Raw genomic sequence first — 22,872 nt, 5'->3', positions numbered from 1 at the left:
TCTTTACCACTAGTGCCACCTGGGAAGCCCTTACTTGGAAATAGGGTCATTGCAAATGTATTTAGTTAAAATGAGTTCATACTTGCAGTAGGGTGGGCCCTGATCCAATATGGCTGTGTCCTTTAAAAAAGGGGAGGGTTGCCTAGTGGATAGGATTCCAGACTTTCACTACTGTGGCTCAGGTTCAATTCCTGGTCAGGGAACTGAGATCCTGCAAACCATGCAACACTGCTAAAGAAAACAGGGGTGGGGAGGTTTGGTACAGACATGCATATACAGGGAGGCCATGATGTGAACATGAAGGCAGAGATTGGGGTAATGCTTCTACAAGCCAAGAATGCCAGCCATCACCAAACCACCAGTATCCAGGTGGCAGGCCTAGAACAGATTCTTCCTGTCAACACCTTGATCTCAGACTTCTGACCCATAGACTGTGAGACAGTAAAGTTCTGTTGTTTAAGCTGCTCCAGGACTTCCCTGGCGGTCCACTGGTTAAGACTTCATGCTTCCAAAGCAAGGGGTGCAGGTTCTATTCCTGGTTGGGGAACTAAGATGCCACATGCTGTGCAGCATGGCCAAGATAATATATTGGAAAAAAAAAAAAAAAGCTGTCCCATTTGTGGCACTTTGGCACAGCAGCCCTAGCAGACTAACACAGTACATGGGGAATGTGTGTGCCATTTCTAACTTGGCCAGTAGAAGCCTTCCATTCTCCTTCCTGCAAGTACTCTCCCTGTTTCTGGCTGGCTGGCATGGAGATGATCTTCTAGGGGCCCTGTGCAAGCCACATATTGTGAGTGGCAGAGTTTCGGTCAATGGAGTGAAGGAGGGCACCTGGCTGAGCTGAGCCGAGCCCCGGCCAGCACTGTTACGTGGGCCAGAAGTAGGGTCTGAATGCCCGCTTGTTAGAGCAGCTGGTGGGGCCCTGACTACACAGATGGTGGTGATGATGGTGATGTAGGACAGCGCTGTCCAACAGACGATGCCATAGAGCACTATAGTAGTGAAGCCCCCATGCGAGCCACCTGGGCCATTTTAACATGTAGCTGTACTAAAACCTGTAAAAACAAACTGGTGAAATTAACATACCTCTTATTTATCTAAAATAAATATTTCCAACATGCTCAGACACTTAGTAGTGTCTCCTTGTGATCCCATGGACTGTAGCCCACCAGGTTCCTCTGTCCATCGGATTCTCCCAGCAAGAATACAGTAATGGAGTGCCATTTCCTCCTCCAGGGGATCGTCCCAACCCAGGGATCGAACCTGCGTCTCTTACGTCTCCTGCATTGGCAGGCTGGTTCTTTAACACTAGTGCCCTAGTGCCACATGAAATCTATGTAAAATTTACCAATGAAATATTTTATGTTACTTTTCTCATCCTAAATCGTTGAGACCTGGTGTGACCTGGACCCTCACAGCACATCTCAGCTCGAACCAGCCACAGGTGGAGTGCTCAATGCCTCCTGACTGCTGTGTCTGATGATGTGGGTTTAGAATGTTCAAATCTAAGATGGTTAGGAAGCCTCACGTTCTCCGGAGCCTGTGCCTGTGTCTGTCTCTACTGGAACTCTGCAGATAATGGCAAGAAACTCTGAAAGTCACGACCGAGGAGGCAGCATGGTGTGGGTGGGCACAAAGCGTACTTACTGTCTTTGAGCCCAGGCTGTCCTGATTTCTCAACGCATGACTTCGGGTAACTTGTCTACTCTCTCTGATCCTTTGTTTCCACATCTTCCAAAGGCTTGTTGCACAGGTTAAATTGAAGAGGAGAGTGGAGGCTTGGGGTATATGTATAATTGGCAAATTAAGAAGTAGTCACTGCTATCATGAATTGAACCTCCTCAAATTCTATTTGCTTGACCCTCCTCTGTTTTCACCCTCTCCCACATGAACTAAGTGTCTAGTGCAGGTCAGGCAGCTCACCCTCAGGGTCTGGCTTTATTAAAAATTCAGTTTTGGAATAAAAAACAAATTCAGTTTTGGGGAAACTGACCTCGGAAGGAAGCTGCTTGATACAGAACTCTGATGATGGAGGGAAGTTGAATAGGAGGAAGAAGGGGAATGATTTAGGACTCAGGCTGCAATGCCAGCAATCATGTCTTGCCCAAGCCCCAGTAATTCATTTACTCAAAAATGAAATGATGCTGGGGATCTGGTATGACTGGAGTCAAGCCCACTCTGTAGCCTCATGGTGTCCAGGAGCAATGCTCTCAGAGCCACCAGCCCCAAAAGGTAGCAGCTGAGGGCTCTGTAGCCACATCCCTGCAGACCCCACACCCAGTGGGCAGGGGAGGCTGAGGGTGCTCTGTGAGCTAATAGGGGTCGGGAGCAGTGGACTTCCCCATTAGTGCTGGAGTCGGGTAGGGACCTCTGTCTTTTTTGAGATAAAGTCTACCTGGGAATTCCCTGGCAGTCCAGAACCTAGGACTTGATGCTTTCACTGCCATGGCCTGGGTTCAATCCCTGGTCAGAAAACTGGGATCCTGTAGGCCTCCCAGAGGGAGAGAAAAAAAAAGATCAAGTCAACCAGGAGCAGAGCTAACCTGGGATAACCCGGGAGTGAATAGCAAACCCTTTGCTGCCTAAAGTATGATTATTTTTATAAAATATGTTTTGCATAGATTTATCTACCTTTGTAAATTCTGCTGCTGATGTTGGCAAAGAGCCTGTTTCTCCCTCCCCTCCTTTTAAACTAATTTTAATCCTCTGAAAGGACCCAAGTTCATCTAAATTTTATGAATCTTTGTGCAGTGCTGATGGCTGAATCTTCTAGAGACTTCTGGCAAAGCCCGTGGAGCTGGTGCCTGTAGGGGACTGAATTGTGTCCACTACAAAGAGTTATATTCTTGATCATAGGCACCTGTGACTGTGACCTTCTTTGGAAATAGGATCTTTGCTGATGTAATTAACCAGGTTCAGATGATGTCATACTGGACTTGCGTGGCATCCTAATAAGAAGACAGAGACACAGGTACAGGGAGGCGCCGTCCTGGGAGCCATGAAGTTATTTTGTTGTGTTCCTCTCACTTCTGCCCCTCCTGCCTCCCTAAATAAGAAAGGAACCACGGTTCTTTATGGGCTGTTCTTCTGTCTGAGCAGGCCTGCCAGCCCAAGGTGGATGAACTAACCTAGTGCTGACCCAGGACCAAACTTTTGGGCCTCACTGTTTTAACTTGGGAAACACCTGACCCTGGGACAGCTTTTACTCCACGGGGTCCAAACAGCATGATCCTCAGGCAAGAATACCCAGGCCCGGAAAACTGACTTCCATCAGTCAAACTTTGCCTTAACCAAGTGGAACTCCAAAGCCTGTTTCGAGAGAAACTTAACTGCAGATCTTGCTCCTGTCTTTCCTTGGGGAAAAACAGCTGAAAGGAAGATCGGAAGGGAGGCTGGGAAATAGATGCAAAGCGAAGCCAGGAAACACAAGCCCCTGTTGTTCTGCACAGCTCTGGATTTACTGGCAGCGTTATGTTCGCCTGCTCGGTCACACAGGTCCTTCTTGAGACGTCTGAACATTCTCATCTGGAGCAGGGCCATGGAGCTATGCGGCTCAGCAGGGCAGAACCACATCCCTGGCCTACCTTTCCCAACAAGGTCCCTTGTTACAACCTCTTACCACACTTACCCTCCCAGCAAACTGTGCCCTGGAGAGCATCCTGCCTACGGACGACCCCAGCATTATCAGATAAGCAGGCAAGGAGCAAGACCAGCCCCAAAATGTGTTTGGGGCCCAACCGAATCCATTCTAAACATGCTGGTGGTTACAACAAGATAGTGGAAATTTCGAATGATCCAATATCGAAGGGATCAGGAAGATACTCTATACTGGGTTTTGCCAGGTGGGCTGTGGAGCTAAGTCCAGGGGCTCCCCTCTCATGCAGCTGACCTGGGGAATAATGACTAGCAGACTTGCCACAAGGAAATCTTCTATGTGGAGGAGCCAGTCCCTTTGTGAACACTGGACCAGAAAGAGAAGATGTCCAGACTGAAGCCAGCAATGTCCAGAGCACCATCTTTTAGGGACAAAGTGGGAGGTGATGCCATCTGAAACTGTTCATCAAGTACTCTGGCTTCCTCGTCCCCTTCTTCCTTCATCCTAACACCCCACCATCCTCCTCCACCCAATTGATCTCTCTCTGTGCCTGCCTCAGCCCCACAAAATAAATCGCACCTACCACTGTTCTCATATTCTGTTATTTTCTATCTTATTTTCTGGGCTTCCCTTATGGTTCAGTGGTAAAGAATCCACTTACCAGTGCAGAAGATACGGGTTCGATTCCTGTATGGGGAAGATCTCCTGGAGAAGGAAGTGGCAACCCACTCCAGTAGTCTTGCCTGGGAAATCCCATGGACAGAGGAGCTTGGCAGGCTACAGTCCGTGGGGTCACAAAAGAGTTGGACTAGCTTAGACACTAAACAACAACAACCTTATTTTCAAATTTTGTTGAATCATATATTGCACATTGTTTAAAGTTATATTATTTTTTTACTTTTAAAAACGGTACAGGATTTCCCTGGTGGTCCAATGGTTGAGAATCTGCCTTCCAAAGCAATAATTAAGAATCTGCCTTCTAATGCAGGGGACATGGGTTTGATTGCTGGTCAGAGAACTAAAATCCCACATGCCTCAGGGCAACTAAGTCCACCCATTGCAACTGAGACCGTGCACCCCAACTAAGACCCGATGCAGCCAAAAAAAAAAATTCTGTGCACGTTTCAATGCCTACATTTATTTCATTGATACAGAATAGGGAATGTGAGGGGTTTTCTCTGTGAGTATTCAAAATGGGCTCCTAACACCTGGCTTCTCCATCTTTTCTGTCTTTATTTGATTTGGTCTGTGTGTTTTGACTCGGTTCTTTGGGTTGTTAACCATCGTTCTGGTTTAGCTGACACATTGACAGGGCCACTTCCCACTAGTCCTCAGCACCTGGACGTGGCCAGTGTCCAGAACCTCGATCTACTTTGGAACACCTTCAAGACAGAATATTCACACTGACAATCCCACATGCTGACTTCTCATAAAGTAGGAAGCCAAGGCCTCCTGCTATAAGTGGCTTCCTGTGCTGGAGAGATTAGTGTTCTGATGTCACTCTGAACTCCATGCCTGGGAGCGCCCTGAGCAGCCAGGCTAACACTGGACTGTCCAGGCTGAAGGAAGACTCGCCAGAGGAGGTGACCTGAAACTCCAGCTGGCTTGTCCCACATTTATCTTGAACCACAAACTAAACTGAAGGCAGAACAGTGGACCAGCCCACTCCCATTTCTCCAAGGCTGGATTTTTAAAAATCCCTTTACTGTTTCATGAGTCCTGTAAGGAATGGACGAGAACATGGAGAAGAGGGTGGAGGGAAGATGACTCTGAGGGCTTTCAAATGGCCTAAAGACAACTCCTTTGTAGGGCTTGGTCTCTCACTGGAAGAATTCAAATTCCTTAAGACTGTGTTGGGTTTTATTCTCTCATATTTTTGGCCACTCTACATGTTGTGTAAGGATCTTAGATCTCTGACCAGGAATTGAACCCCTGACCCCTGCAGTGGAAGCATGAGATCTTAACCACTGGACCGCCAGGGAGGTCCCTGAGTTGGGTTTTAAAACTAAAGATGCTGCATCTGGCAGGTAAATGTGTCTTCTCAGGCCACGTGATGTGTTCCCTCTGCCCTCACCTGTGCACTATCCGGACAGTGGCGCCCACTCTGTTGGTCCCTTAGAAACGCCCTGGATCACCTCGGGGCTGGCCTAGGGTTCTGCTATGGGCACCGGCAGGGTTCACCGGTCCCCACACTGACAGCCCAACCAAGCTCTGCTGGCCTCCCCCAAATCCTTAAGCACTGCCTGAGCTCAGACAAAGATGCTGGGGTTCAATGGCTGGGAGAAGTCAACCTTGCAGGAGGCAGGCACTGCAGGAGGGGAACCCCAGAAAGGACAGAGCTTGCTGTTCTCAGCCCAGAGGAAGGACACTGTGTCTGCTGAGTGTGGGAAAGGAGAAGATGGGTGGGAACCCTGGGCCCCCTTTTTTGATTTAAAAAATTTTTTTTAAATTTTGATTAGAGGACAAATGCTTTACAATGCTGTGTTGGTTTCTGCCTCACAGCAATGTGAATCAGCTGTAAGTATACACATAGCCCCTCCCTCTTGAGCCTCCCTCCCAGCCCCTGCCCCCATCTTACCCATCTCTGTCCTCACAGAGTGCCAGGCTGAGCTCCCTGTGTTGTATAGCTATCTATTTTACACATGGTAATGTATATATTTTCAATGCTACTGTCTCAATTCACCCCACCCTCTCCTTACCTCCCTGTGTTCACAAGTTCTTTCTCTTGTGTCTCTATTCAGCTCAGTTCAGTCACTTAGTCATGTCCGACTCTCTGCGACCCCGTGAACCGCAGCATGCCAGGCCTCCCTGTCCATCACCAACTCTCAGAGTTTACCCAAACTCATGTCCATTGAGTTGATGATGTCATCCAACCATCTCATCCTCTGTTGTCCCCTTTTCCTCCTGCCCTCAATCTTTCCCAGCATCAGGGTCTTTTCAAATGAGTCAGCTCTTTGCATCAGGTGGCCAAAGTATTCGAGTTTCAGCTTCAACATCAGTCCTTCCAATGAATATTCAGGACTGATTTCCTTTAGGATGGATTGGTTGGATCTCCTTTCAGTCCAAGGAACTTTCAAGAGTCTTCTCCAACACCACAGTTGAAAAGCATCAATTCTTTGGCACTCAGCTTCCTTTATAGTCCAACTCTCACATATTTATTCAGTCATAAAGAACAATGAAGTCCCGACACACACTACCACACGGATAGGACTTGAAACGTGATGCACAGTGAAAGAAGATCACCCTGAAAAGGCCACGTTGTGTGAGATTCCAAGCCAGGCTTCAACAGTATGTGAACGTGAACTTCCAGATGATCAAGCTGGTTTTAGAAACGGCAGAGGAACCAGAGATCAAATTGCCAACATCCGCTGGATCATCAAAAAAGCAAGAGAGTTCCAGAAAAACATCTATTTCTGCTTTATTGACTATGCCAAAGCCTTTGACTGTGTGGATCACAATAAACTGTGGAAAATTCTGAAAGAGATGGGAATACCAGACCACCTGACCCGCCTCTTGAGAAACTTATATGCAGGTCAGGAAGCAACAGTTAGAACTGGACATGGTAAAAAAAAAAAGAACTGGACATGGAACAACAGACTGGTTCCAAATAGGGAAAGGAGTATATCAAGGCTGTATATTGTCACCCTGCTTATTTAACTTCTATGCAAAGTACATCATGAGAAATGCTGGGCAGGAAGAAGCACAAGCTGGAATCAAGATTGCCAAGAGAAAAATATCAATAACCTCAGATATGCAGATGACACCACCCTTATGGCAGCAAGTGAAGAAGAACTAAAGAGCCTCTTGATGAAAATGAAAGAGGAGAGTGAAAAAGCTGGCTTAAAACTCAACATTCAGATAACTAAGGTCATGGCATCTGGTCCCATCCCTTTATGGCAAATAGATGGGGAGACAGTGGAAACAGTGACAGACTTTATTTTGGGGCTCCAAAAGCACTGCAGATGGTGACTGCAGCCATGAAATTAAAAGACGCTTGCTCCTTGGGAGAAAAGTTATGACCAATCTAGACAGCATATTTAAAAGCAGAGACATTAATTTGCCAACAAAAGTCCGTTAGTCAAGGCTATGGTTTTTCCAGTAGTCATGTCTGGATGTGAGAGTTGGACTATAAAGAAAGCTGAGTGCCAAAGAATTGATGCTTTTGAACTGTGGTGTTGGAGAAGACTCTTGAGAGTCCCTTGGACTGCAAGGAGATCCAACTAGTCCACCCTAAAGGAAATCAGTCCTGAATATTCATTGGAAGGACTGATGCTAAAGCTGAAATTCCAATACTTTGGCCACCTGATGGGAAGAGCTGACTCATTTGAAAAGACCCTGATGCTGGGAAAGATTGAAGGCGGGAGGAGAACGGGAGCCAGCACACGAGATCCCACCCATGACAAGGTCATGAGGAGAAGACCTGACAAGCAAGGCAGATCAGGACTTCAGGGATTTCGAAAAGCTGCCCCGGCACTAACCTTAAAAATGATCTCTGTCTTTCTGATGCTTGCTATATTAGACTACTCCCTAATTTCTGTGACACAGGTAGAAGGCCTTCCCCGATCTCTCTCCAAACAGAATCAACTTAGAACTTTAATCAATATGTCCCCCGGACGGTGGTATCCTATAAGATTATCCAGGATGAAGCAAGTGTTTGAATTTAGACCCCTTTGCTGGCATTCTAGCCTGCTTGGCAAATGCGTACTAATGCACATGACTGCTCACAACACCTTAATCATAAACAGCATAAAGAACCTGATCACACAAAAGGCCGTAATAGGCACAGAGCCCTTCAGGGGTGAGGAAGCCGTATTAGAGAACACAAAAATATTATTCTAAAAGTGGTTATAGTTAAAGATTTAGAAAAATAAGAGTTTAGAATTGTTAATTTTAACCAAGAGTGCTAAGCAGAGGCTGCCTCACTGGAGCCGCAGAGTGTTTGTGTGGTAAACTTTTTAGATAAATTTAGCTGAGAACTTCTGCAAAAGGACTGACCTTTGTGTTCAATAAAGAATAGATTACGGAAAACAGCTTTGCATTCACCTAGGTCATAAAATGTCAATAGGCCTCCAGGCCAGAAGATAATGTACAAGACTCTCATAAACAAAGAAGTATGCAGAAAAACCCTGGTTTCATGAAGGACAAGCTGATGTAATGTTAAACTACCTTCCCCTTAGAAATGTACTAACTTAGGGTATATGTTGAAAAATAAAGCACAGCCAGACCCTGCTGCATACCCCTAGTCTGGTTTCTCTGTCTCTGTCTCTGTCTCTGTCTCTCTCTCACCGACGCCGTTCATCCTGAGGGTACCCCTGGATCCTGCTGAGGCTGGACCCCGGCAGACGACAGAGGATTAAATGGTTGGATGGCATCACCGACTCAGTGGACATGAGTTTAAGTAAACTCTGGGAGTTGGCGATGGACAGGGAAGCCTGGCGTGCTGCAGTCCATGGGGTCGCAAAAGGACTCGATTGAGCGACTGAAACTGAACTGAACTAAACTGAACAGGGCCTGGCTCCGGGTCCACTGGAGGGCGCCACTCGACCGGGAATTCCGGCCACACCCACGTGAGCTCCGCAGAGCCTGCCGAAGCGGGAGGGGCGGGACCCAGGACTACAGAAACGAAACCTTGCCTACAGGCGGCAGCGTGGGCTCGGGAGCCGCCTAGGTGAGAGCTGACAGGCCGGGCTGGGGTGCACAGTTGCAGGGCCGGGCGCGGGCACCTTGGCTGCAGGTCTCGAGGGGCGGAATGCGGGTTACAGGGAGGGATGCCGGTTTCCGTGAGTGCAGGGCGCAAGTTACCCCGGTTACGAGCTGTCCCACTGGTCAGAGTGCCATTCCTCTAGGTGCGAGAGGGTCCCACGGATCAGGGGTCCCGCCGAGTCTGGTCCTGGGTCGCGGCGGCCGGGCCCGAGGCACTGCCGGGGAGCGGCGCTTGCGCCCTGATGCGTCGTGTCCGGCCGCAGTCTGGGCCGGCCCCCTCCTAATCCGGGCGCCAAGTTTCGGTTTCTCCGCGGGTTCCCGGTCCATCCCGGCCCCGCGGGACAGTGCCGACCCTGCTCTCTGGCCGCGCGCAGCAGGTGGGCGCGGCGGGGCCCTAGCGCTTTCCCCGGGCCCCAGTGATGTTCGGGGGCGGGGGGGGGGGGCGCCCAGCATCTGGTTGGACCCCCTGCGGGGGAGTGCTGGGCTCCGGCTTTGAACTCAAGAGCACCCTAGTCTGGGAGAGGGCGCGGCCGGGGCTGATAGCGGACGGAGACCTCCAGACCGGGGGGGCCTCTGCCTGTACCCAGAACTGAATCCTGGGCTTTCACTAATTGCAACAACGGGAAAGTGATGTTGGGAAAAATGCCCTTTATCTTTTATTTCACAGTAACTTTTACGAGACCGGGATCACTGCCCACATCACCGGGCCGTTCAGAGAGCAGGGTGCTCCTGACTTATCAGGGTTGCCTGACTCATCAGGGTTGTCTGTGGCCAGGGGCTGAAGGCCAAGTTGGCACCTCTTGGGTGATGGCCTTGACAACTGGGAGTGGGAGGTGGCCCTGGGGGAAGCCAGGGAAGGCTGAGAATGGGGGAGGGTTAGGTGGGGGCCACCACCTGGTTTTCTTTGGTGGTGGTTGGGGGGATGTGGCTGGAAAAAGGGGGAAGGAAAAAAGGAAACAGAGAATAGAGAAGTGTTGGTACCTGCGGTAACCCATAAGCCCGCGGTGCTGGGGAGAAACAGTAGGACACTCGAGTGAGGAATTCTGATCCCTGCTGTGAGTTTTCTGGTCTGTGTGGAAGCAGAGCTTTGGAGAGAGGGAAAGCACCTTAGGAGAGAGGACTGGGCCCTGGGGAGTCATCGAGAGTACAGTGATGGTTGTTTCAGGGGGCGTTGGGAGGGGGAGAAGGGAGGTGGGGATCAGGACCCTGAGGATAACCGCACACTTTGGGTGCTTTTGGTCCTGCTCTCCCCCTGCCTAGCCCACCATCAGAGGGAGACCAAGTTGGTGGTGTCAGATGAAGTGAGGAGACGCAGGGGCCGCAGGAGGCTGGCAGACAGGGAGTTGTTGTCTGATGGGGCCCTTTGCTTGCCCTCCCAGCTGGGGAAGGAGCCGACTGGGCTGCTGCTCCAGCAGAATTCTTGGGTCTGAAGCCAACAGAAAAGGGTGACAGGTGGATCTTTGTGCCTCAAGAACCAAGATACGTGTCTCCACTCTCACCATGGATGAACTCAGTGGTCTCTGAAAGCTGGAGATTCTCAGCCTGAGTCCTGACCTTGCACATGACCCTGACCATGGTTTGCTGCCACCCCCACGGAGGGTGTTCAGAGGGCCAGATGGTCCGTAAGAAGAGTGTAGGCTTAGTAGATGGCAATTCCTGTTATTAGGAATCTTGACCACTGGCCCCGTTATTAAGAGGCCTGACTGCCATCCCCTGTAGCCCTGGGCTGCCCTGTGCAGGCTGGTTCCTTTGGCAGGCTCTGACTCAGCCATTTGCTGCCAGCATTTCTGCAGTGAGCCAGTTAGAGTCTGAGTCCCTTGCCTAGGGCATACAGCAGGTATCTGCAGTCTCTGCCTGCTCCCCTACTACCCCTAGTCTCCACTCAACTTGGCTCAGCTGAACTGGCTCCCAGTCTCAGCTGGATGGGGACGTTTTTAGGCTCACTGAGTGATGTCAGGAGGCTGGGAGGGGCAAGCCTGGCCCTGGTGGGGGCAGCAGAGAAGGAAGTGGGTGCTGCAGCCACATGGAAGGGGAGGTTGGGATGAGGCAGACTGGAGAACCCCTGGGGCGGTGATCAGACTAGGTTTCAATTGAGCACGGAGAACTGGGCCACCACAATTTCACTTTCTCAGAAAATGAAACTGAAGCAAGGCTGTGGTCACGTGACAGGTGGCGGGGTATAAAGCTGGCAGCCTCAAGCCTCTAGCTTCCAGATCTGCAGAAGCATGCCGGCCCCAGGAATTCCTCTCCCTGGAAGTATGGAATGTCCTTCCTGTCGGCATATCTCCAAAGAGGAAGCCCCAAAGTTCTGCAGTGAGTGTGGACAGAGGCTGCTTCCTGCAGCCCCCGAAGGAGTACCAGGTAAGGCTCCGATGGGGCTGGGAGCCTGGTGCAGGTGGTGGGGAGGGCAGTTAGCTCAGTCCCTCTTCCATCCCTAGAAGTGGAGACCTTGACCAGCAGGCAGCCCAGGCTAGCAGGTCTTCTGTGATAGAGAATTGTTTCTAGAGGAAACTTTCCTTAGAAATACAGTTTTATCTAGTCCTTTGCTGAAAGCATCTGTCACTTTTTAAAGAATTTCAGTTTCATTTCTTGGAGAGAACTTGGAGTTTCCTTTCTCCTTAGGGAATGACAAGTGTTGGGCTGAGCTGAGGGATCTTAGCGGTTTTCAGAGGATGCTGTATAAAGTGGCATCCCAGGCCCCCCTGGTGGGGGAGGGGCCCCCGCAGCTTGCACAGGCGCCTTCCTGATGAGGGGTGGCTCATGGGCGCATGAAGGAGGACCCGTGTCAGGTGGCCCTCACCTGCTGACTCTGGTGGGTCCTTGATTCTCTTGATGCCTGGGACATTGGACTGTCTCCCTGCTCCTTCTAGTACATGCTAGACATGCTCTGACCACAGGACCTTTGCACTGCCTGGTCCCTCGACTGGAACACACCTTTTCGTAGAGGGCAGCACAGCTTCCCCTATCCCTGCCTTCCAATCTTTGCTCAAGTGTCTCCTCTTCTGGAGGCCCACTCTGACCACCCAGTTGCAAACTGCGCCTGCCCTGCCCCTTCACTCCGAACTGCACTTCCCCAGGCTGTTTGTCCCAGTGGCACTTGGATGACACCATGGTGGGTCTTCAGAGACCTTTGCTGTCTCATTCACTGCTTTTTCCCAAGTCTCCCGAATGTTGCCTGGAACATAGTAGGTGCTCAATAAATAATTGCTGAGTGAATTGAAGAAGGTGCAGTTTGAATCAGGGGTGAGATAGACGCCCCCCAGTTCTTTTAATTGGTTCTGTTTTGGCTGCATTTGTACAAAGTGCTCCTGTTACAGATGCACTCTTTGGACTGTGAGAGGTATGGAGAGGTGGCCACTTTTTGTTGCACTTTTTGTTGTTGCCTTTTTAATTGATTTCTTCTTGTTGCTAATCCTTTCGGAGGAGCTTGGTGGGCAGCCAGGTGTTCACTCTGATCAATTCCTGGTCCAGATGTTGAATCATGGCATGGCATGGCATGGCTGAAGTTTTGGTATCCAGTTGTAATTTCCCACCTTCCAGAGCTCCCCACCCTGGTCACTAGAACATCTGCCTGACTAGGGGGTCTTGGGAGGAGGGGTCTTTGGGACCTCAGAAACTAAAAGCACAAATAAAACCAATACCAATCAGCTAACCTGTGATTTGCCCAGTGCTATGCTCAATATTGAGGGAGGAGCTATCATCAATCCCCATTTTACAAATGCCAAGAGTGAAGCAAGAAGAGGTTAAGTAACTGTTCACAGTCCCACAGCTAGCAACTGGTAGAGAAAAGATTTAGAACTCAGGAGCCAGAGCCAGTTCCCTAGAAGGAAGTTGTGGTTGAGGTCTTGTTGGCCTTAGCATCGTCGGGGAAGGAGTTTTCCTCTTCCCTTCTAGGTCCTTTTGGCTTGTCTAAGAATTAAATTGATATGAGATGGATTAACAGGAGAAAATTAGGGCTTCTTTTGAGTCTCAAGTCCTGTGGCTGGCGCCTCCTGAGACTCACCCCTTTGGGAAAGTCAACAGGAAATCTCACTCCTCCTGGCCTCCCTTCAATTTTGTGCGAGGGGCTTTCACAGGGCTGCTAAGAGCAATTGGTGTGTTTTCCAACACAATAGGGGAAAAAAAGCCTTATCTGAGAACACCAGGTCATCTAGGATCTTGCATATCCAGGCAGGTAGGGAGAGCAGGCAAGACAGCTGTCCACCTCGGCCCAGTCAGAGGTCATTCTGGAGCCCCTACCCTTAGAAGGGCTTGGTCACTACCAAAGTGGACAGCCCGTACCTCTGAGATGCTTGGCATCTCTGCCAGTCCCAGGGGCAAAGGCTGTGAGAGCTTTTGGGAGCTGGTCGGCTTCTAGGTTGCCTGCTTATCCTCTGTGAGCACAGTGAGTGCTAAACAGGGCCATTGTCCTTAGGGCTGGGTCACTGGGGGTGGTCCCTCACCCATCGCTGGGGGTGGGAGGGGAGGACCTGGGCCGTGGTCACTCTTGTGGGGCACACAGTAGGGCTGAGGACCTGGGTGTTGAATGAGATTGTCAGTTTCCTTCTCCTGTCCCCCACCCACTTCCTGCCGGCTTCTCTGCTTCTCTCACCCAGCCAAGCCTCTTCCATACATACAGGAATGGAAACTGAAACCACACTGCTAGGAGGCTTGGCTGCTGAAGGGATTATCTCCACCTTTTAGCCATTTGTAGGTCTGCCAGGCCGGGAGCTCTGGGCATCCTGGACACTGGCCTCCCTCTGGTGCTGCGGGTGCAAGTTCCTCGCGAACTTGAGCAGAGCTTGGAGCCAGAAGCTGTGGTGCAGCTTCCTGGAGGTACCCAGGACGACTGAATCTGAGGGGAGTGAGAGGCCGCCTAGATAAGGATGTGAAAGTGAAACATGAAACCCAAGTTCTGTTCATGGAGCTAAAGAATGAATTCTGCAAACTAGCAAAATCATACAGGCAAAGTTTATTTTTAGAAGACAGAGATGCAAAGCCCTCATCATAGACATTGAGAGGGGGTGAAGAACCTCCCAAAAGGCAAGGATTACAGCAGTTTCATATCTTTACTAGTATTGATCTGTACATTTTTTGTTGGCTCATGACTTTAATATACGTCCTTTCAGACCAATTAGTTTAAATGGCACAGTGTCCAGTTTGTCATTTTTATAGCTTTCTTGGATCCCCCAGTTTGTCAGTTTTTCCAGACATTTCAGCACCATCCCTCGACCCTTTCTCAAGACCCCTGACCATTATTTAGGGGCTAGATGTATGTTTACGAGCTAATTGTCTACCTGGAGTTTTTCTTCTAAATAAACTGGACAGCAGTTAATGATTGTCTTGTCCTGGATTTGAAGGTTTTGTGATCCTCCAGACCAGGGAGGCATTCCTCTGAATGCCTGGAAATTGGAACAAAGAGTGAGACGCGTACTTGAGAAGAGAAAAATTGAAATTTAAAAAAAAAAAAAGAGAAGAGAAATTGAGGTCTCAAAGTCTTATACTGTCTAACAATTTCTGCCTCAAAAGGAGAGTGTGTGAAGAGTTCGGGGCCACCCTGGGCATAGGTGGAGGGTGGCTGACTTTGCCAAGGGTGATGTGTATCTGGTCTGCGGTGGAGGGCTTCCAATGTCAGTAGGTCCAACAGGGCAGTGGGTAGCAGGTGGTCAGGAGGCCCCCACCACCCCAGTTCCCCACTGTTCTCACAGGTGCCCCAGGGTATGCAAGTGCGACTTCCTCCTTGAGTGCTAAAAGATTATTTTTTGGAAGGGACGTGGTTTCTGGGAAATGTATTTTTCCTTATATTTTCTGCATTTCCAAGTTTTTCTTGTTGATGTTTTTATAACAGAAAACAACAAGATAAGCAGCCCGAGACCCCACAGGAGTCCGGGAAGGGTTGAGAGCCACTGGGGAAGCTCCAGAGGCAGCCGCTGTGGGAGAGGGTCAGTCCCTTGGGGTTCGGGTGTGACTGTGGAGGGCTCACTGGTTAGAGAAAGAGCCACCTGCCTGCCACCACTCGTGGGTCCAAAGATGTGGCCACACTTGGTTTCTGTGGCTGCCTGCACTGGCCGTCGAATTTGTGCTGCAAGGGAGCAGAACATCTCCCTCTTCCCTCCTAAATTCTTTGGCTGTTCAACAATTAAATTGATAAGAGACAGATTCACATTTCATATGTATAGGAGCCCCATAAAAATTTGAGACCCAAAAGGCAGCCAGGTAATTAGAGCTTCTATAACATCCTGACTTAAGGAGCCTGCTAGGATCTGGGGCTGCAAAGAAGAGGGCTTTTCACTGGGAGGCAGAAGAGACTTTTGGAAAATAGAGGTTGCTCTGTTATGTAGATAAGTTTCTTGGTTAAAAGCTGTCTATAGTAATGGCTCTCTTCCTGTTATAGACCCCCTTTCTGATGTAAATTTAAAACACTGAGGGGGAGTTCAAGAGCTTTTCTTAAATCTGCTGAGTTTTCATTGCCTTCAGCAGGAAATAACCCTGGATGCTAAAGTAGCTTGTTTTGAGGTGGGAAATTCTGCTCCCCTTCAATGTCCACCACATCTGACCCAGGGGCTGTCAGGTGGTGGGAGGAGTGGGTGGGCTGGGAGAATTGCATTGTTCTATGTAGTGGTTTTATTTTTTTTAAGTGTGATAAAATATTTAAAAACAAGTGATGGGAGAGATGATCACAAACTGAGATATGGGGAAGTCATTGCGGCTTATGCATGATTCAGCCTGAACTCTGTGTGAACTGGAACAGCCTGACTCATGGCCTGTCAAACATGCCTCACACATGTGCTTTAACTGTTAGGAACAATGCTTTGAAGATAGGGATCAATGCCCCCTGTGCTGTGGTGTCCACGTCAACAATGCCCACAAACTTGAGGTTCCCTTTACAGACACCGGGGTCATGCTGACTTGCTGTGTACGTGATAACCTCCTTCACGGATGTCCCCTCTCATATTTGGTGTATGTCCTTTGTTCTGACAAGGTGTAAAACTGAAGACCAGGCTTCAGCGGAGCAGTTCCTCAGAACTATTGAGAGGCTGCCACCTGGGCTGTAGTCCTTAGTTTTGCTTGAATAAAACTCTCTTCTAGAGGGCTTCCCCGGTGGCTCAGTGGTAAAGGATCCACCTGCCATTGCAGGAGACATGGATTCACAATCCCTGGGTTGGGAAGAGAAGGTCCCCTGGGGAAGGAAATGGCAACTCACTCCAGTATCCTTGCCTGGGAGATCCCATGGACAGCGGAGCCTGGCAGGCTACAGTCCATGGGGTCACAGAATAGTTGCACACAACGTAGTGACTGAACAACAACAATTCCTTATTATAGATTGATTATTATTTGCATTGATGCACAAAATTTACCAAATTAAACATATTTTAAGTGGACAATTGAGAAATATGACTGGAATATTTCCTGACATAAATAAAGAAGTCACAGTCACCAGCAGTTGCAGCCACTGTGAATGGTGAGCTGGTGAGCCCTGAGGGAACCCAGGAAGGAAAGAATACCTGCTACCTAGCAGCCATCATCGGACAGGACTGAAGCGACTTAGAAGCAGCAGCAACAGCAGCCATCAGACTGTAGCCACTCCCTGCGGTGGGCCCTGAGGAACTCTGGATGTGAAAACAAGATACTGGCCCCAGATGCTGAGTCACCTATCAAATGAATGATTTCAGTGAGCCCAGATATTTGCATCTTCCCATATATAGAAAAGTGCTAAATTTCTTAACTTGGGTTACCTGGTTTTCTTTAATTAGCAATAATCTTTTGATGTTGAGGCTCCCTGCCCTTTGTTGCAAAGTTTCTGTGTCACCTGGCTCCTCCCCTTGCCTCCTTGGAGCAGTTCTCGTGGGACAACTTGAGATCCTGTCTCAGGGGCTTGAAGTCCTAAGAATTCCCACTGAATAAAACACATAACTCTCAATATTTAGGTTAGAGTACTTTTTTTATTTTTTAGATTATTTATTTATTTGGCTGTGTCAGGCTCAGTAGTTGTGGTGTGGGCTTAGTTGCTCCAAGGCACGTGGGGATGTTCCTTCCCCAACCAGGAATAGAACCTGCATCCCCTGCATTGCAAGGTGAATTCTTAACCACTGGACCACCAGGGAACTTCAAGGTTTTGAATATTTTTTTTCAGTTGACACAGTTGAGTGGCATTAGGCACATTCACATTGTTGTGCAACCAGTCACCACCATCCATCTCTAGAACTTCTTCCTGTTTTCACACAGAAACTCTGTCCCCATTAGACACTAACCTCCCTCCCCCAACCCCAACCCCTGGCATCTGCCATCCTACTTTCTGTCCCTGTGACTTTGACTGCTCTGCTGTGACTGCTCTAGGGAACCTCATATGAAAGCTTGAGGTATGTGGAATTTTCTTTAGGCTTCAGGACAAGGCAGCTGCAGGGAGGGGTGGGGATTGCTGTGGGAGGGTGGGGGAAGCAGACTCAGAGCTGCTGCTGGGGTTCATTTGGGAGCCCAGAAGTGGAGTCTGTGCAGCTGACTGATTTAGGTTGAACTATTTCTGTAGCAGTGAGTTCAGGCTGCCTATGAGGTCCCTGCCCTCCTCCCCCATTCATGGGTTGATCAGCCATTAACCAGATTTGGGGATCTGACTCCCTTAGCACTGTCTGGACACCTGTGTGTCTGTTCCCATCCGTCTGCAGGGATGCTTCAGGGTGGGTCATGCTGCCTAATGTGCATGCACCCCGTGAGCCCGTACTTCATGAGGCAGGGACAGGAATTTTCTCTGGTTCAGCCACAGTCCTGGGGAAAGGACGGTGGCCATGTCACTGTCCCCAGGGCCTATCCTGGCCTCTGAGCCTGGATTCAAATCCTGCTCCCCACCTTGCCAACTGGGGGCCTGAGAAGGTCACAGCGTGGCTGTGAGTACTTGATGGGTTAACATGCAGAGTGCTCAGAAGAGATTCTTAAGTTTTGCTCTTACTGAATCCGGCTAGTTTCCTTTTTATATTGATAAGTGTAGAAGTAATACATGCTGGTATGAATAACCCATATGTTACGACGGGAGGGTATGAAAAATGGTAACCCCCTCAGCTTACCCCCAGCCCAGATCCTTCACACCCTTATGAACACAACACTTAACTGTTTGGTGTGTCACCTTCCAGATGTTTCCTCCACGTGGTGGAAAACTGATGCGCCCTGCTTCCATCATGTGGCACTGTGCCATGGCCTCTAGTGAGACTGGCCTCACCTCTGCCACGCAGGAGCCAGTCCTATCCTGGACTCCTGTTCTGCCATAAATGCACATGGCTGGGCTGGATGCTGGCAAGGGGTCTGCCCCTGGTGCCAGTGTGTCTCAAGGACAAGCTCCAAGGAGCAGCCTTGTGCATTTACAATGGAAACCTTCAAGTCCACAAGGCTTCCCCCAGCCTCTCCTCTGCAGGCTCTTCGAGGTTTCATCTCCAGCCACACCAGCGTGTCTAGCTTTGGGCCAGTCAGATTGGTCAAAGGGGGTACCTCTTGGGTTTTATTGCTACTTCCTTGATTGGTAGGGTAAATAAGTGTCTTCTCAAAGGTTAAGAGCTCACTTATAATTCCTTTTCTTTGAACTACCTGTGTTCTTTGGGGAATTCCCTTTTTTTAAAGTTACTCTTATTGATTTTTCAGTCACTGGGGCTGTTTGTATTGGAGATGACCGGACACCCAGCTCCCCGCTTCCTCAGCGGGATGCGTGCACTGGGCCTCACACACTCACTTCCAGACTGAGGGAGTCAGGTCTCTGCACAGCTCTGCATCTGTCTCAGGTCCCGGCGGCCCTGCTTTGTCCTCAGGCTGCTGCCTTCATGGAGGCAAACTAGTTGATTCCAAGCACAGGGTCTGTTTGTCTGACCAGAAGGAAGGAGTTGATGGGTCAGAAACCACATTAACTAGCCCTGGACCCCTGCTGTACTTCTGCCAATGACTGGAACTGGAGAAATGCCAGGTTCTGATTGGATCAGTCTAATGGGGGCCCCACCCCCTGCAGTGGAGGCTGGTGGAAGAGAGAGGAGGTCAGCATGCCCACAGTTTATCAAAGGACAGTGGCCCTCGCTGTCGTGTGTTACAAATATCCTCCCAGTTTTATTTAGTTCTTTGGCCTTAAGTTTCATTTGTAGATGAACCTTAGATGTTTGTAGATGTTTAATATATTTGTTCAGTTCAGTTAAGTCGCTCAGTCATGTCCAGCGCTTTGCGACCCCATGGACTGTAGCACGCCCGGGTTCCCTATCCATTACCAACTCCGAAGCTTGCTCAGGCTCATGTCCATAGAGTCAGTGATGCCATTCAACCATCTCATCCTCTGTCATCCCCTTCTCCTGTCTTCAATCTTTCCCAGCATCAGGGTCTTTACAAATGAGTCAGTTTTCCTCAGGTGGCCAAAGTACTGGAGTTTCAGCTTCAGCATCAGTGCTTCCAATGAATATTCAGGACTGATTTCCTTTAGGATTGACTGATTTGGTCTCCTTGCAGTCCAAAGGACTCTCAAGAGTCTTCTCCAACACCACAGTTTAAAAGGATGAATTCTTTGGCGTTCAGCTATCTTTATAGTCCAACTCTCACATCCATACATAACTACTAGAAAACCTATGGCTTTGACTAGGCAGACCTCTGTTGCCAAAGTAATGTCTCCTGTCTGCTTTTTAATATGCTGTCTAGGTTGGTCATAGCTTTTCTTCCAAGGAGCAAGTGTTCATTTTATGGCTGCAGTCACCATCTGCAGTGATTTTGGAGCCCCAAAATGAAGTCTGTCACTGTTTCCACTGTCTCCCCATCTATTTCCCATGAAGTGATGGGACCATATGCCATCATCTTAGTTACCTGAATGTTGAGTTTTAAGCCAACTTTTTCATTCTCCTCTTTCACTTTCATCAAGAGGCTCTTTAGTTCTTCTTCACTTGCTCCCATAAGGGTGGTGTCATCTGCATATCTGAGGTTATTCGTATTTCGCCCAGCAGTCTTGTTCCCAGCTTGTGCTTCATCCAGCCTGGCATTTCGCATGGTGTACACTCTTGCCCACCCGACAGCAGAAATTGTACCAGGCTTGGCTCACTGTAGCCAAGACAGCACCTTGAGTGGGGAGAGGACTAATCTTGAACAGCGGTCATGGGAGGAGTCCAAGTTTTCCCTTGGGGCTTTCACTTGTTTTTCTGAGATGTGACCCATGTGCATCTGCCTTTGTAGGTCCTCAGAGCAACCTCAAGGAAACATCGGCCCCAGAGGGAGAAATGGAGTGTGGACAGGAGCTGAAGGAAGAAAGCAGCTCCTCCTTGTCCCTGGGCTCAGGTGATTGGCAAGAAAACCCAGATGAGCCCCGTTCGAATGACTCACGGCAAACCAAGCGAGTGAGTGTCTGGCCCCTGGGGAAGTGGGTCTGGGAGGTGTGGTTCTGCCCATCTCCTAGCTTTGCAAGGACGCTGTTTCCTGCTGTGGTTTCATTAATGGCTGAACAAGTGTCCCTACAGCATCCTCTCCAGCACAGCTTCACTTCACTGCTGCCCAGGTGTTGGCCCCTGCATGCTGGGCTGCGGCAGAGAGCCCCTTCTGTGCCTGATTTGTGTAGGGTCTCTGCATCCCCCTCCCTTTTTCTCCCACCATACCCAGCATGTCGTGTCTCCCAGATGCTGTGGCAGGGCTGCATCTGGGTGTCTGAGCTTCTGCCATGTGGGTGTCTGTCTCTGCTCTGGGCTTTTTGCATGGACCAGACAGCTCCTAAGGTGCCTCCAGGCTCTGGGGAAACGGAGGTGCTCTGGAAATGCTGCCATTCCTCAATGGGGAAGCTGAGCCGTCTTGTCTCCCTATAAGTGTCAGACCCAAAGAGAGTGTCTCCTGAGTGAGTGGCCAGGCAGGAGCCCAGGTGAGTCTTGCAGAGAGTTGCCTGACAGATTCAAGACAGATTCATCCTTTTGGATGAGCGAGAGCTCCCCACGCCACAGTCCAGTCTGTCCAGACCTAAGCAGCCGGCTCTGTTCCCAGGTTTCTTGGAGGACTGAGAGGGACGTTGTCTCTCTGCCTAGTTGGGCTAGTTTCCTATGTGGTCCTTTGTTGTTCCTTGTTGTTGGGTGGTGGGGGAGGTGCTGCAGCTGGCAGTATTGTGGCCTCTTGTGGGTGTGTGTGCATGCCTGTGTGAGAATGTGCACATGTTCGAGTGTGTGTGTGCACAAAGTATGTGTGTGGTATATGCATGTGTGAGTGTGTGTGGTAATTGTGAGTGTGTGGTAATTGTGAGTGTGTGTGAGTGTTTCATTCTCCTTGGACACTAATCCTGTCCAGAGCAGGATGGCCAGCTTTGAGCCTGGGCCACGTGGGACACAAATTTTGGGTAAACTTTTTTTTGTAGTTCCTTTTTCAAATTTATTTTTTATTTATTAAAAATTTTTTTTTTTACTGGAGTATAATTGCTTTGCAAAGTTGTACTAGTTTCTGTTGTATAATGAAAGGAATCGCCTATATGTATACATATATCCCCTCCCACCCACCCCCCTCCCACCCATCTAGGTCATCATAGAGCACCAAGCTGAGCTCCCTGTTCTAGCCTGCAGGTTCCCACTAGCGATCTGTTTTACACATGGGTAGTGTATTTATTGTCAAATCTAGTCTCCCAGTCCATCCCGCCCTCCGCTTCCCTTCACCTGTGTCCCCGTGTTCATTCTCTACGTCTGTGTCTCTATTCCTGCCCTGGAACTAGGTTCATCTGTACCATTTCCCTAGATTCTACATAACATGCATTAATGTAACAATATTTCTTTTTCTCTTTCTGACTTACTTCACTCTGGATAAGAGACTCTAGGTCCATTCACACCTGTAGGAATGACCCAGTTTTGTTCCTTTTCGTGTCTGAGTAGTATTCCATTGTATATCTCTACCACGTCTTCCTCATCCTTTCACCTGTCAATAGTCCTAGAGGTTATCTCCATATCCTGGCTGTTGTAAATACTTTAAAAGTGAGTATCAAGGAATACACACTATTAGGAAGTATTTGACACTGTGATTGAAAACAGTATTGAGCCCAGCAGGATTAGAGCTTTTTTAAACCTTGATTGAGTAAGTTTAAGGTTCTGTTGGAAGGAAAAATGGGCAAGAATAACCAAGAAAACTGTTAAAAAGAAATGCCTAAAGTGGGACTTGCTGTATTAGATGAACAAAAACATGTTTCAAAGCCAGTCATTAAAACAGTGACTCTTGGGAAGAGTCAATGTACCAGAAATGCAACCCAGAAACAGACCCTAATGTGTATAATGACAGCTGGAAAAAATATATATAAATATTTATCTGACCCATGAATGGGGAAGATTTTCTAGTAATTAAAGCAAAGGGTAAAAATACAAACAAAAGATTGGTATATTTGACTATAGAAAAAGTCTTAAAAGAATTAAAAACTTTGTATAATGAGCACAAATGAAGAGTAAACAGTTTAGGAAAATAGGCGTTTACATATTTGTATGTAACTAAAAGGGCTTTCCAGGTAGCTGAGCAGTAAAGAATCTGCCTGCAATGCAGGAGCTACAGGAGACGGAGCCTCAGTCCCTGGGTTGGGATGATTCCCTGAAGGAGGGCATGGCAACCCACTCCGGTTTTCTTGCCTAGAGAATCTC

At 48.9% G+C, this 22,872-nt stretch overlaps 1 protein-coding gene across 5 annotated transcripts in view; it reads left to right on the top strand.

Moving 5' to 3' along the window:
- Nucleotides 1-9,158: 9,158 nt before the first annotated feature.
- Nucleotides 9,159-22,872, top strand: part of LOC122695419 (E3 ubiquitin-protein ligase RNF213-like) — a 121,537-nt gene continuing 107,823 nt past the window's right edge. Inside the window, exons 1-3 of one of the 5 annotated variants that reach the window (XM_043905273.1) lie at nt 9,159-9,266; nt 11,471-11,662; nt 20,462-20,622. In XM_043905273.1, coding sequence (XP_043761208.1) covers nt 11,527-11,662; nt 20,462-20,622 — 297 coding nt within the window. In that variant the 5' untranslated portion in view covers nt 9,159-9,266; nt 11,471-11,526. Of the gene's footprint in view, nt 9,267-9,599; nt 9,679-10,676; nt 11,663-20,461; nt 20,623-22,872 lie in introns of those variants that run through there. The other 4 variants (XM_043905274.1, XM_043905272.1, XM_043905275.1 and 1 more) reach the window with 4 other exon arrangements.

Source organism: Cervus elaphus, chromosome 5 (assembly GCF_910594005.1).
Source record: "Cervus elaphus chromosome 5, mCerEla1.1, whole genome shotgun sequence".
NCBI lineage: Eukaryota > Metazoa > Chordata > Mammalia > Artiodactyla > Cervidae > Cervus > Cervus elaphus.
The sequence above is the reverse complement of the archived record's forward strand: the minus strand, read 5'-3'. Positions and strand labels throughout refer to the sequence as shown.